The 13,333-nt window shown below is 34.2% G+C and overlaps 1 protein-coding gene across 1 annotated transcript; it reads left to right on the top strand.

The window, feature by feature from the left end:
- The first annotated feature begins 2,333 nt into the window (after positions 1 to 2,333).
- On the top strand, positions 2,334 to 12,495 carry LOC145332231 (uncharacterized). Its single transcript, XM_080177185.1, has 15 exons — positions 2,334 to 2,408; positions 5,388 to 5,483; positions 6,116 to 6,232; positions 7,058 to 7,146; positions 7,608 to 7,739; positions 8,053 to 8,167; positions 9,079 to 9,194; positions 9,366 to 9,578; positions 9,691 to 9,801; positions 9,916 to 10,028; positions 10,136 to 10,392; positions 10,747 to 10,859; positions 11,291 to 11,476; positions 11,797 to 11,874; positions 12,201 to 12,495. Exons 1-15 carry the CDS (start codon positions 2,345 to 2,347, stop codon positions 12,324 to 12,326), a joined length of 1,926 nt encoding a protein of 641 aa, XP_080033311.1. The 5' UTR covers positions 2,334 to 2,344; the 3' UTR covers positions 12,327 to 12,495.
- Positions 12,496 to 13,333: the final 838 nt, after the last annotated feature.

A 13,333-nucleotide genomic window follows, 5' to 3' on the forward strand; every position in this document is an offset into this window, starting at 1 on the left:
GCTGGCTAAAATAATAAAACCCCACCCACCCCTTTTACCCCATCCCCTCTCTTCCTAATGGAAAAACAAACTGACCAATAAGTAAGTTCCACATTGGTGGATTCTTTGAAAAATCCTCCAAAATCACATAAAAAATCTACAAAATTTAAATAAAATCTTATGTTAATAACCCTTCTATGATTTTGTTTAATTTTTGTAGATTTTTAATGTGATTTTGGTGGATTTTTCACGAAAACAATTTTGCCCTACTAAGCGATTAGTGGGGCAATTTTTTTTTTAAGAATCCACCTCAGGGTTAGTGCAACGGATGTAACTGAAGGCCCTGTAGGGTTAGGTCACCATGCAGGAGTTAGACACAAAGATAATGTGATCTATCATAAATCATAAATATTTACGTATTCCTTCTTTCATAGTAGAAATTGAATATATTGTGGTAGGGGTGAAGCAGTTCAACCCTACGGAGCAAGTTCGATTCAAACGAGCCCCTAGCCTTTAAGGATTCTATCAATAAGGAACTACAAGGTAGTTACTGTTTGAAAGATATATTTTGAACTGAAGCATTACAATAGATATACAGGTTTATATAGCAAATAGAAGTATAATAACAGATTATGAGGGATAGCTGGTTAGGGGTTCCTTTGAGCTGGGGCTGTGTCCACAGGCGCAAAGGGAATTAAGGCTGCCTCCTTGGGGTAGGCAGGTGATGGCAGAGAAAAGGGAAGGACCGGCTGCGGAAAGGGGGAGGGGGTAATCCCCTCCCCATGCCCAGGTGGCCATTGTATTCCATAACAATGGGTTGGATGTGACCGCTTATCAAAATGACCGTCTTTTGATAGCGTGTCTAAAGTTGATGGGTGGAGTTTTAACATCTGCATTTGCCGGGAGTCCCAGAGCGTAGTATACTCTAGAAAAGGCTTGTCCGTATGATGCCGCCTACCACAATATAAGAATAGTTATCTATCCCATCGTATTATAGACAGCTTTTCGCGGATATTAAAATGTAAAATTAAAACCAGTTTTGTCATCTCCGAGGGGCCGAAGTCCCGAGATAACATAACTGGTGTTAGTTTTAAAATTTTTATTTCAATTTTCGTGGAAAATTGTCTGTAATACGATGCTATATATGATTTTTAGGTATGGCTGAGAACCGATTCTAATCCAGAGGATATTAATCGGCTTCGAAGCCATACTGTAAAATGCTTTAGTATTAAATATTTTCAAGTTAAGAAGTGTTATAAATCAATTTTAATATTTCATATTTGACGTTGATTCTTTCTTTATCTCTAAATATAACAAGGATGACAACATCAATAGGGGACGGAAAACAAAAGTTAAAAAAAAGTTTAGTAAAAAATATCAAAACCAGTCCCATAGACAAACGGCTAAATTAAGTTATAGAGCCAAGGAAATTTTCACAAGAGATGTGTAGATTATTTTTAAATGTCAACCATACTTACGGACAAAATTATTTTTTTGGAAAAAAAGACGCCCAAGCTCAATATTTAAGGTAAAAATCACGAAAAAAGTGGAGTCACACAGAACATACAGACGGACAGACAAAGTGAGCCATAGAATAACTTTGCTACTAAGAAATAATCTCAAAGATAAAAGAAATTTTATAAGAGAATGTATTTACGTCAATAGTTTCATTTTAAACAAATAAATTGCGAGAATTACACGTTAGAGTGAGATTTATTTTCTTCTAAAATATTATATTAAGGATTTTAGATTATGTCATTTTAGTGATCTTATACGTAAATACAATAAAATGAATAATTATATAGAGAAAACAAAATCCTTATAATAAAGTAACAGGATGTCTGTTTGTCTGTGTATTTGTATGTTTGTACCAAAGGATCTCGCTAACAGCTGAACCGATCGGGTTCTCCCTAATAGGGTAGCTTCTCATAGGTCCAAGGAAGGTTTTTATAACTATTTTGGGGGAGGGTACCACTACCCTCCCAAGAGAAAAAAAATTTACGTAGAGACTTGAAAGCAACTTAGAAAAAAATTAGGTATTTGAAAAATAAAAAAAAACATTTAAAGTGCCACTAGAGGCCCCTTGTTTTAAAATAAATTGAAAATAGAGTCGGGGATGGGGGGGTCTTTTTGTAGGTACTAGTAAGGGTTATAACTTATTTGGGGGAGGGTTCCAACAATCTCTCAAGAGAAATGGCCCCCAAAAAAACTTCACCCACTCAATTTTTTTGACTTTCTTTTTTAAAACAAAAATTCAACCCCATCTCATCTCACGTACTCCAAGAGGCCTCTAGAGGCATAGCACCAAGAAATATATAAAATAAAACACAAAAAAAATAAATCATTATTTACTTTATTAGACAAAATGGGGAAGGAGTTGATGGCAGTCTTGCCACTTCTTATTGTGGCCTTCGTACCTCTGGCGTCAGGTATAATATCCGCGGGATTAGAACTTCGTACCTCTGGCGTCAGGTATAATATCCGTGGAATTAGAACTTCGTACCTCTGGCGTCAGGCATAATATCCGCGGGATTAGAACTTCGTACCTCTGGCGTCAGGTATAATATCCGTGGAATTAGAACTTCGTACCTCTGGCGTCAGGTATAATATCCGCGGGATTAGAACTTCGTACCTCTGGCGTCAGGTATAATATCCGTGGAATTAGAACTTCGTACCTCTGGCGTCAGGTATAATATCCGTGGAATTAGAACTTCGTACCTCTGGCGTCAGGTATAATAGAACTGTTTCTAAGCTATACTAAAAAATAATGTATTGCATCGTATTACAGACAATTTTCTTCGAATACTAAAATAAAAATCATAATGCTTTTTTTTTTAAAAACGCCAAAGATTTTTTGGAAATAAGTAATAAATATGAAAATGGCCAAAAATCTGCTGAAAGGAAGTCCGACCGTCATTGATGTTTTCTTAAAACGACGGAAAATTTAATTTTGATATTATTGACTACAAAAATTTAGAACATCTGACCATAAACACAAAAGATAAATAGATAATTATGCTCCTTAATGATAGAAATGTTGTCAAAAAGTGTCAGACTACCATCTTCTATTGGAACCGAAAATCATGTTTCTCCAAAAACGTTTCAGACGGACATTTCATATTATAGAGTAGCTTAACTACTAAAAAGACTTACGGACACTTTGGAAATACTTATAAAACTCCTATTAAAGTAAAACTTGTACAGAGCTGGATCTTTAAATCATTTTAGTGGTGAGCCAGATTGGGCTGAGCCAACTTTCAACCAATGAGAACACAGCATTTTATGAATTGCCGCGCTGTGATTAGCTGAAATTCGGCTCACTCCGATCTGGCTCACCACTAAAATGATTTAAAGATCCAGCTCTGTATTTGAAATCGTCACCAAAATGGTTACATCAACTACTCGTTACAGAAACACGAACAAAGCCTATAAGTAGAAATCTTCACTTGAAAAATATTTAAATAAGGCAAATGCTATAGAAAAGTCAAATTGCCCCAAAACTTGCTTTTCTGTAATTATCAGAAAATTATATTAAATTACCTGGACCTTACACCAAATATTCATGATCTCAAATAAAGTTAAATTCGCAGCGGGCTAAAATGATAAATGCACACCCGTACACCAACCCCTCCACTCCAATTGGACGAGTATATGAGATCCATTTTTCCCAGTCAAAATATCCACCTATATTCTGCATCCATTTCACCCATAAATATTTCTTTGTCTAGATAAATAATAATAATTGGGCTCGAATTATAATGATTTAGTTTTTCCAAGTCAATTGTTCATACTGAACACAAAACATTAGATAGAATTGTTCTTTTAATTTCAAACCATAAAAAAATTGGCTTTTAAATTGGATTTGTTATTACTTGGATCTTACACCAGATTATCGTTTACTCTTACAAAGTCAAACTTGAAGCTGGCTAAAATAAGGATCCCCCCATGCCCCCTGTATAACATCCCCTCACCTCCTGTTGGATGGACGTACTGATCAATAAATGAAGTCCAAATTGACGACAATTATTACCCTGTAATAATATCTACATAATTTCTAAATATTTGCTTTCAGGAATTTTGTGATTTATCACTTTTAATTGTCGTCTTACAAGTTCAGGGTTTTTTTACTTTAATTAACCCTTACAGCTCGGGCCCCAATTCCCACCTTAATAGATCGGGGGGGGGGCTCCAAGAGCCCCCCCCTCTATCTCGGCTCCTGTTACAGATAAAGACGTAAAATTTTTTTCTGGTGGTTCATGTGTATTTTTAGAGAAAATTACTTTTTCTAGTCATAGCAGCCAGGCCGCTCCTTCGCCGCTTTTTAGCGGCCAGCCGCTAAATTTTAAAACAGCTGTAGAGCGGCCAATTTTGCAGCTAGGATGACCAAATTTTAGGACGAACTTTTATTTTTCATAACAAAAAAATTACTTTTTCTGATCATCGCCAAAAAACGGCAAATAACGGAAACCGCCATTTTCGGCGGTTACGGCGGTAAAACGGCGGTTGGCGGCGCCGATTAATATTTTTATCTGTTTGATGTTGCTCAAGGATTTACCAAAAAAATTTATAGGACTCTAGCTGTAATAGAAGCCACGATATTCATGATATATGTCTGTAGTAAAAGCCGGACAAAAATCGGTCATAAAGTCGGTCAGGGAGCGGTCAAACGGTCATAACACATTTTTTCTCAGAAGGTCATTGATATCTAAGTATTCACCAAAAAAAATTTAGGTTTCTCCTTATACACAAAAGTCATAATGTAGAAATTAAGATTTTTTTAGAATTTTTTTCTAATTTTGGTGCTACCCAACCGACTTTGACCGGACACCACGACCGACACAGACCAGATATCCTAATAAAATCAACTCTTGCCGACGTATAATTACTAAACTTAAAAAGTCATGAAGTCACAGCACTCCATCTTACCTACAAAAAAAATGAGATTGAAAAAACTAGAGGGGGGGGCTCTTGGAGCCCCCCCCCCCCCCCCCCCGATCTGTAAGGGTTAATATTATTTGAATGCTTATCTTGAAAAAAAATAAAATTCATTAGTAGAATATAACGATAGAATGTTTTAAAATTTTATAAAACTAGCGGCTACGCCCCTAGAGACTTCTAGGAGAACTGAAGAAAAGAGAGGGTAATGTAAGTCAATCCTCTTCTTTAGGTGGTTAGAAAGATCTTATGGTGCAAACAGACAGAAATCCACACTTCCTTTTACTTTTATATTATATGGATTCATTAATATATAAAAGTTTATGTATACTTTTTGGGAAACTGATGATAGGGCTTAAAAAATGACATCATACTGGCCTACCATTAGTCAATTTAAATATAATGTCTATCATTGGTCATTTGCATTGTATGACGTCATTTTCTTTATGCACTATCATCAGTTTTAATTTTAGGGGAATGTCTGCAGGACAAAGACAATGCGACAGTTCCCAATTGTTTTGACTGGATTGGACCCAACAATGAACCTTACTTTTTCCCTCATCAATACAGTAAGTACTATTTTTTGAAAATTAAACTAAGATGAAATCTTTTGATTTAGACGTATATTTAATATTCAGCTGGATGTTGGAGCCCTGGTTTTCAGTCTCTTTGTAAAAAGTAAAAGTTTTTTTTGTAGAAGGGGGGGGGGGATGTATTGATTACAGAAAGAAAAAGAATTCTAACTGTTCTAAAAATTATAGAAAAAAGGATAAAGAATTATTAAGAAATTTACAAAGTTGGGAGGGATGGATCAAGAGAGATAAATATACTATTCCCTATTCCAAAATCTTTTACCCAATTATTGAAAGCTACAAAAGGTAAAATTTACAATGAAATTTATAAATTAGGAGGGATAGATCATGGGAGATGAATATAGATTTCCTTATCCAAATCTTTCACTTAATAATTCCAAACTTCAAAATGAAGAATTTGAAAAAGATTTTGGGGAAATCAATTAAATATTATAACGACATCATTTTTGATTTTTTGAGCCAGATCAACTATTTTGTAAGAATCTTTTTATAGTGTCTAAAAAATGACGTCATAATGGCCTACCTTTGCTCAATTGGGGTATCATTGGTCATTTGTATTGTATGGCTTCATATTTTAAAGACACTATAAAAAGCTTCCTTTTGTGCAGACTGCAGCAGATACTGGGAGTGTAATGTAGCCATCAGTCCCGCCTATCCTGCCTGTCTCAGAGAGTGTGGCAGGGGTTTCAACCATACTGTTCTTTACTTTGATGAGTCTGTCAAACCAGGAATGGGTTTATACTATTTGAACTTCAACAATATAAATGTATATAACTATTTCTAAGTAAGCCTTGTATAATGTATATGTCTTCTAAATTAGTTAATTTCCGCCCAAATTTTACTCCTTTGTTTTGGTTATCAATATATCAATAAACGAAAATTTTAGTCTTTTGACTTTACTCTAAATAATTGTTGATCTCTATTGAAGTAAGGTAAATGGGGTTACCTATTTGTTAAATCTCGTGTTGTTCTCTAAACATCCAATAAATATTCAATATCGACCAGGACCAACTTATAATAATTTTTAGACAACTGATTAATTACTCTGAGGACGGTTTATGACAATGCAATGTAGACTTTTATAGTAGTATTGCAGACAACCAACTCTTTAATAGCACTACCATTGTCTTGAAGTCCTAACTATGTAATGAGTTGCGCCTGTTTTGGGCTAAGGCATTCCTCTTTTTTTACTATTAATGTCACAAATCTGACATTCTAATGAGATTTGAAAAGTAGCCTATAAATTCTATGAAAAAATGACGTCATACAATACAAGTGACCAATGATAGGCCAGTATACATTTTAATTGACTAATGGTGAAGATTTGAACATACCCAACAAAGAACAGATATTATTTTCACCTTTACCTAATTTTGGCGGGATTCTCCTTTGTTTTCTAGTGATCATTTAGAGAACCCACTGGCATCATACACTTGTAATGTGATGCAATACTCTAACGCCCAATGGTGGATATTAGGTTAAGTGACATCCAAATACGCCAAAGTTGCAGATTGGTAACTAGTTATACAAATAAATGAGTATAAACCCTGCAGGACCCACATGTAATTATCCTGAATGGACCAACTGTACCAACAAATCACCAGAATGTGCCATCTGTGAAGCTTGGCAAACTTGCACTGTAAGAATTGAAAAGAAATTTTGAAGTGGTTTCACTTAAAGTACCTGAGCACTAATAACCTACCCCTAATTCTTAAAATAAATTTAAATTCAGTGATTTAATTAGGTAATATGGTGATGTAGGGATGGGCCCCACAGTGTTAGGCATAGGAAAAAATATCCCTTAATTTTAAATTTATTTAAAATTAAATGGAGGGAGGGGCATTAATGCTTAACAGGCACTTTGTAAAAGCACCAATCTTTGACAATACAATTTTCAAATAAAGTATTTTAGTAAAGTTGGGCCAGATACATATTTAGCTGGATACCAGATATCAAGCTAATTTCTAATACCAGATATCGTAAATCCAGCATATTATTATTTTCAATATATATATCCAGCCGGGTATTGAAAATGGCCAGATATATTACCCAACCCTAATCTTTAGATAATTTTTTTTTCTCCATTAATCTAATAATAAGGTATTGGATGATGGCACTGTAACCTGTTCCCCTGACTGCAAACTGGACAACCATTGTGGAGGTCCCGGCTGTCCTGAATGTATTAATGGACACTGTGTTGACCCGGAGTGCTGCACTGATGCAGATTGTCCTGTAAGTATATTATGATCATATTTTTCCAAATTGATGTTGAGATAAAATTTAACCTCAATACATTTTATCCCTCATCCAACCTCCACAATCCCCTTTTTCAGAACATATATAAAGTAATAAGATGTCTATCTATCTATCGGTCGTTTAGTCGTATCTTGATAACTGCTAGACCAATTTGGTTTTAAAATATTTTTGGGAAGTGTACTCCACCCTCCAAAGAGTTAACCTCTCCCTCTTTGTGGGGTTGTCTACTTGATTGCCTCTAGAGGCCTCTACGGGTATAGCCACTAATTACCTAAATATTGTATTTCAGGATAACTACGTATGTGAGGATGGAAAATGTCATGGTTGTCTGAGTGATGATGACTGTGATTCTGATGAGTATTGTGATAATGGACAATGCAAGTTGGGTTGCAGAGATGACTCAGGTAAAGATTATTATTGATTTTCAATAATATTTTAAAGTACTTAAACACTCCTAGAGTCCTCTAGGGTTATTTGGGATAGGAAGGGATGAGTAGACCCCCCTAGACCTCCTTGGGAGGGTATTGGTAACTTCCCGGTAAATAATTATAAAGCATACCAGGATCTATGAGAAGCTACACTGCACACTGGTCTAAAAACGCAGTTTTGGGTCAACAATTCGTTTTCAGCCCTCTACGCGTCGTCGGAATAATTTTAAATAACAACATCGATGAAATTCAATCGATCTATTAGTTTTTAAGATAATTTTCATTTCAGATTATTTCGGAACCTAAATTTTTTTTCTAGAGATAGCCAGATTAAAATTGACAAAATTCTCTTTAATAAATATCATGTTATATCATGTTACACTCATACAGAATATTTTTCAAAACTTACCCTACTTGAAAAAACTGATAAAAAAACACATTTTTGCATTTTGTAACATTTTTGTGTTATAAATAATTTTTAAACATACATAGGACTTATTTTAGTTGGATAATTTCCAACATGCAGATATTTGATTTTATCAGATTTAAGCAAGTAGAGCCAATTTATCAATGTCAACAATACCTTCTTAGATTTTAGGGTACTGCAACTTTGGCCCCAAATTATTTCAAAAAACATAATATCAACATGGGTTGATATTTAAAATAAAGGTGGCCCAGGATGTCTTGGAAGACTGGCAGGTCAACTTTTGTCTAAATTGATGGGTAGGAAAAATTGAATTGTTGACCCCTCCAGACCAGTGTGCACTGTATTGAAAAATTATAATGGTTCAACAGTTAGCAAAATGACAGACAGACATCCTGTTATTTTTATATAAGAATGAAATATTAGTCACTCTCATATATTTATTTTATCATCAATGTTACAGGCTGCAATGTGATGGATTGTTCAACCTGTGAGAACCATGTTTGTGTGGATCCAGAATGCTGTGCTGACAAGGACTGTGCTTCAAATGAATTCTGTAATGCCCAGCAGATTTGCCAGGTCTGATTTTAAATATACTAATACTAACCATTTTTTTTTTGTATCAATTCTTTCAACTGAATATAATGTCAATATCATTCAGGGTTGGGCTGGATACATATTTGGCTAGATACTGGATATCCAGCTGATTTCTAATAGTAGATATCCGTCCAACCCTAATATCTTTATCAGGAAGGTTGTAATGAGAACAGTGACTGTACTGCCACCGACTGTTCTAGCTGTGATATGAACACCAACACTTGTAAAGATCCCGAGTGCTGTGTAAATGATGACTGCAATGCTATGGAATGTTCTACCTGTGACAATCTTGTTTGTCATGATCCTGAATGCTGTAGTGATGAAGATTGTGCTGCTAATGAATTCTGCAATGCCCAACAGATGTGTCAGGAATTGTGATTCAATAATTTTGTAAATATGAATGCATTTTACCATAGATAATAACTCTTTAGCAACCAATTTTTTTCTATGAGATCAATATTCATTATATCACAATAAACAGGAGGGTTGTAATGAGAACAATGATTGTACCGCCATGGACTGTTCAACCTGTGACATGAACACAAATGAATGTGTTGATCCTGAATGTTGTACTGATGTTGATTGTCAGGTATAAAACAATTTAAACAGTTAAAGATAAATTTTGTATGAAAAAATCTGATTTCAGTCTTCATTGCAAAAAAACAAATACTGTGAGATACAATAGGCTATTTGTATTTCTTAGGGAGGCTGGATTTGTGAGAATGGAGTTTGCGGTCCAGAGTGTTTGGTAGATACTGATTGTGAGGACAATGAATACTGTAACACTGTTGAGGGTATCTGCAAGGAGGGTTGCAGGTAAACAACTTCTTTGATGATCATTATCCAACAATTCAGATTAATAAATATTCCAACTAGATGAATGTCCTCTTTGAATAACCAAACAAATTGATTATTAATTACAGAGATAGCCCAGACAACTGCAATGCCATGAGTTGTTCTACCTGTGTTGACCATGTGTGTCATGACCCAGAGTGCTGTGTGGATGATGACTGCAAGACCCTGGATGAGCCTGTGTGCTACAATGAGGAGTGCATTCCTGGTTGTAGAAGTGATGAGATGTGCCCTGGAGTTGATGAGATCTGTGACAATGCTTACTCTAATTGTCAGTGGTGTAACATGACTGGAAGTGCTACTGATGATATTGGCTATTGTGATAATGGTGAGTATAATTTAGATCATTTGAACAAGTTGTTAAAGTTTAATGAATATGGCTTCAAAATCGATTAATATCCACTGTATTATAACAGGTGTTAGGCCATAACGAATAACCATCTATTGTATCATATTATATCCAGTTTACTACAAATATAAAAATGTATAATCATAATATTAAAAACCAGTATTGTTTTCAAAGGGCTAACAAAGCTAGTCTTAATCTTCTAATTGTATGTTTTTTATATCTGCAGAAAGCTGTTTATAATACAATGCAATAAATAACAAATATTAATTTTTTTAATATTATTTCTTTAATCTATCGAAGAATAAAACGAAATTAGTATTTATTTTTGTGAAGGTTGTGCCTCAAATCAGAATTGTGATGGTGCTCAGTCCTGTTCTGCTCATCAGTGTATCACTGCCAGTTACAACAGTTTACAGAGCATTTACCTTACAACTGAGAAATGTGAAGTAAGTGATTATTTCTTATAGTCCTAGTTTTTAGTGTTGTATTTGAGGAGTTACCTTACCTTTGCATTGTAAGGGCGAGATTCTCCTTTTATTTTCAAATGATCATCTTCAAAATTGATTGCACAACCTTTGTATGAGAATTGTAACCGTGCATGGAAATAAGTTGTGCCTATTTATGGGCCAAGGCATTCCCCCTATTCTAACTATTTGTGTGGCACTTGACATGGCAGTAGTAGGAAAAATTTAGAATGTATTTAGTCATGACATGGTGTCAGGCAATTAGAACCTCATCGCCAACAAGTGGATGCGCTACATGTTGAGGAGCTAGTTAAACAATATCCACAACTCTTGATCTGACCATTTTTCTATTCACAATCCAACTTTAAAAAAAAAACTTTATAAAGAATAAACCTGATTATCTATATTTACAGGAATGTGGATCCTCAAATTCTGAGCCTTGGTTGACAATGTTTATAGTTGGAAAAGATGGTAAAACTGGACCATCCAATTGTACCACCAATGAACTGGATCATGTTGGTGTGATTGACTACAAGCCTGGTACTAAAGTCACATTTGAAGGGGAGGATGATAAATCTGCCCTAGGTCAATGTTTTCAGGTAATAAATATAAATATTTGTTATAGTACATGATCAATTGACCTTTAACAAGGATGACAACCTCCATAAGTAGTGAAGGTCAAAAATTATGGACGGACATCCGGAAAAAATGAACTATAGAGCAGTAATAAACATTGGACTAAAATACCCCAACCATTAAGCAAATCTTTATGAAAATTTCAGCCGTCTATCTTGAATAGTAGTCGAGAAAATCATGTTCCCTCCAAAACGTTTCAGATGGACATTTCAAATTTTAGAGTAGCTTCGCTACTAAAAATTGTTACTAAAGCTTTAATTAAACTAAACTTATATTTTTTTAGGGTAATCTGCAAGGAGAGGTTCATATGGTAAGAGTCACCTGGAGTGGTTCTGGTACCTGGGCTCCCAAAAATCAAGAGGTAATTCATCAATTATTTAATATTGAAGAGGCTGCTGTCCATGACACTCTAACTTCAGGTCCAAAAACTTAGGATAAATAGGTGGAGCCAAATCTCTCCTTTGGATTAATTAACACCCATCACACACATCACCATTTTAACGTTTATAACCTATCTAATCTATCCTTAATAATTAAACATTAAAAGATTGAAAATATAAAAAAAATTTAAAATCTCTTAAACAACCAAAACCTTAAAATTAATTAACCTTTGAAGTATGTGAGAGAAAAAATAGTTTCATGAGTTCATATTCTTTCAAAGAATAACCAAAATGAATTTCATTTTAGGTAACATTCACAATGTCTGATCCAAACTCCTTTGAATTTGTGTGCAAGCTGAACAAGAATGAGCTTAGTCCATCCCAGAATACAGCAGAGGGTGACTGCAGTGAACAATTCAGAATCAAAGTTTAAAGCCTCTTGAATATTTTGATATAAATGTTTTTTTTTATTATTTTGTTCAGCATTTGTAGCTTATGAATGTATTACTAGTATTTTTATTATGAAAGTTTTATTTCTGTATAACAAATAATTATGCACTTAAAAAAATACATTTAAATATTAATAAATAATGCTTTTCCAATAAGGACATTATCACATTATTCTTCTATTAATATATATAATAATAAAATAGTTTTAATTTTATATTTTCAGGTATCCATTTAGCTTGTATGACAACATCTTTTCGTAATTCATAATAAAGACCTAAAAATGTCAGCGCGCCTTAGTTAGAATACTGTATTTATAATAAAATTAATATTCTGCTTGTTCTACAAGTATTAGGTTAGGCTTTTTGTTATATTTTATGTAGAGCTTTTGTAGGATAAGGTCTTTTTAGGATTAGGCCTTTTGTAGGATTAGGTCTTATGTAATTTAGGTCTTTTTAAGGATTATACCTTTTATAGGATTAGGTCTTTTGTAGCAACGCACCCTAATCTTATTCATATAGTTTTTAAAAAAAAATTTTACCTTAGCTCTTTATCTGCCCTGGGGATGTACAGTACATCAATTCATTAACCACTGTCTTATCCCTTTAGATCCCAGTGTTCTATTCCTTTCCAATTTCACAGGTTGAACTGTTTTTATTTTTATTATTGAACTCGGACCAACAACAACTATACTGTAATAATAAAAAGTTAATCTAAACTGAGGGTTATTTTGGACAAAGCATGTCATTAGAAAAACTTTTTTTGCAGTTAATACTGTCTAATAAAAACTAATTAGATCTGATATAATAGAGTTTCTATGCTTTTTTTAATGTATCTATCTTAAGTTTTTAAAAATTTTTATTATCCCCCCCCCCCCTTAAATGTGGGGTTTTACCCCTCCACCCATTTAAAAACAAGCTTGGATGTCCTTGTCTGGAGTAACCAATTTTAGGCAATTATCCTGAAATTACTTAAACAAGTTTAAAACTAAGG

Source organism: Acartia tonsa, chromosome 11 (genome assembly GCF_053477335.1).
Source record: "Acartia tonsa isolate MP-2025a chromosome 11, ASM5347733v1, whole genome shotgun sequence".
NCBI classification, from domain to species: domain Eukaryota; kingdom Metazoa; phylum Arthropoda; class Copepoda; order Calanoida; family Acartiidae; genus Acartia; species Acartia tonsa.

Bases quoted from the DNA above. Each gene is read 5' to 3' on its own strand.
- LOC145332231 (XM_080177185.1), top strand. From the start codon at position 2,345: ATGGGGAAGGAGTTGATGGCAGTCTTGCCACTTCTTATTGTGGCCTTC. The intron at 7,147-7,607 runs GTAAGAATTGAA...TCTAATAATAAG, and splicing joins AAGCTTGGCAAACTTGCACT to GTATTGGATGATGGCACTGT. The intron at 9,579-9,690 runs CAGGAATTGTGA...TATCACAATAAA, and splicing joins GCAATGCCCAACAGATGTGT to CAGGAGGGTTGTAATGAGAA.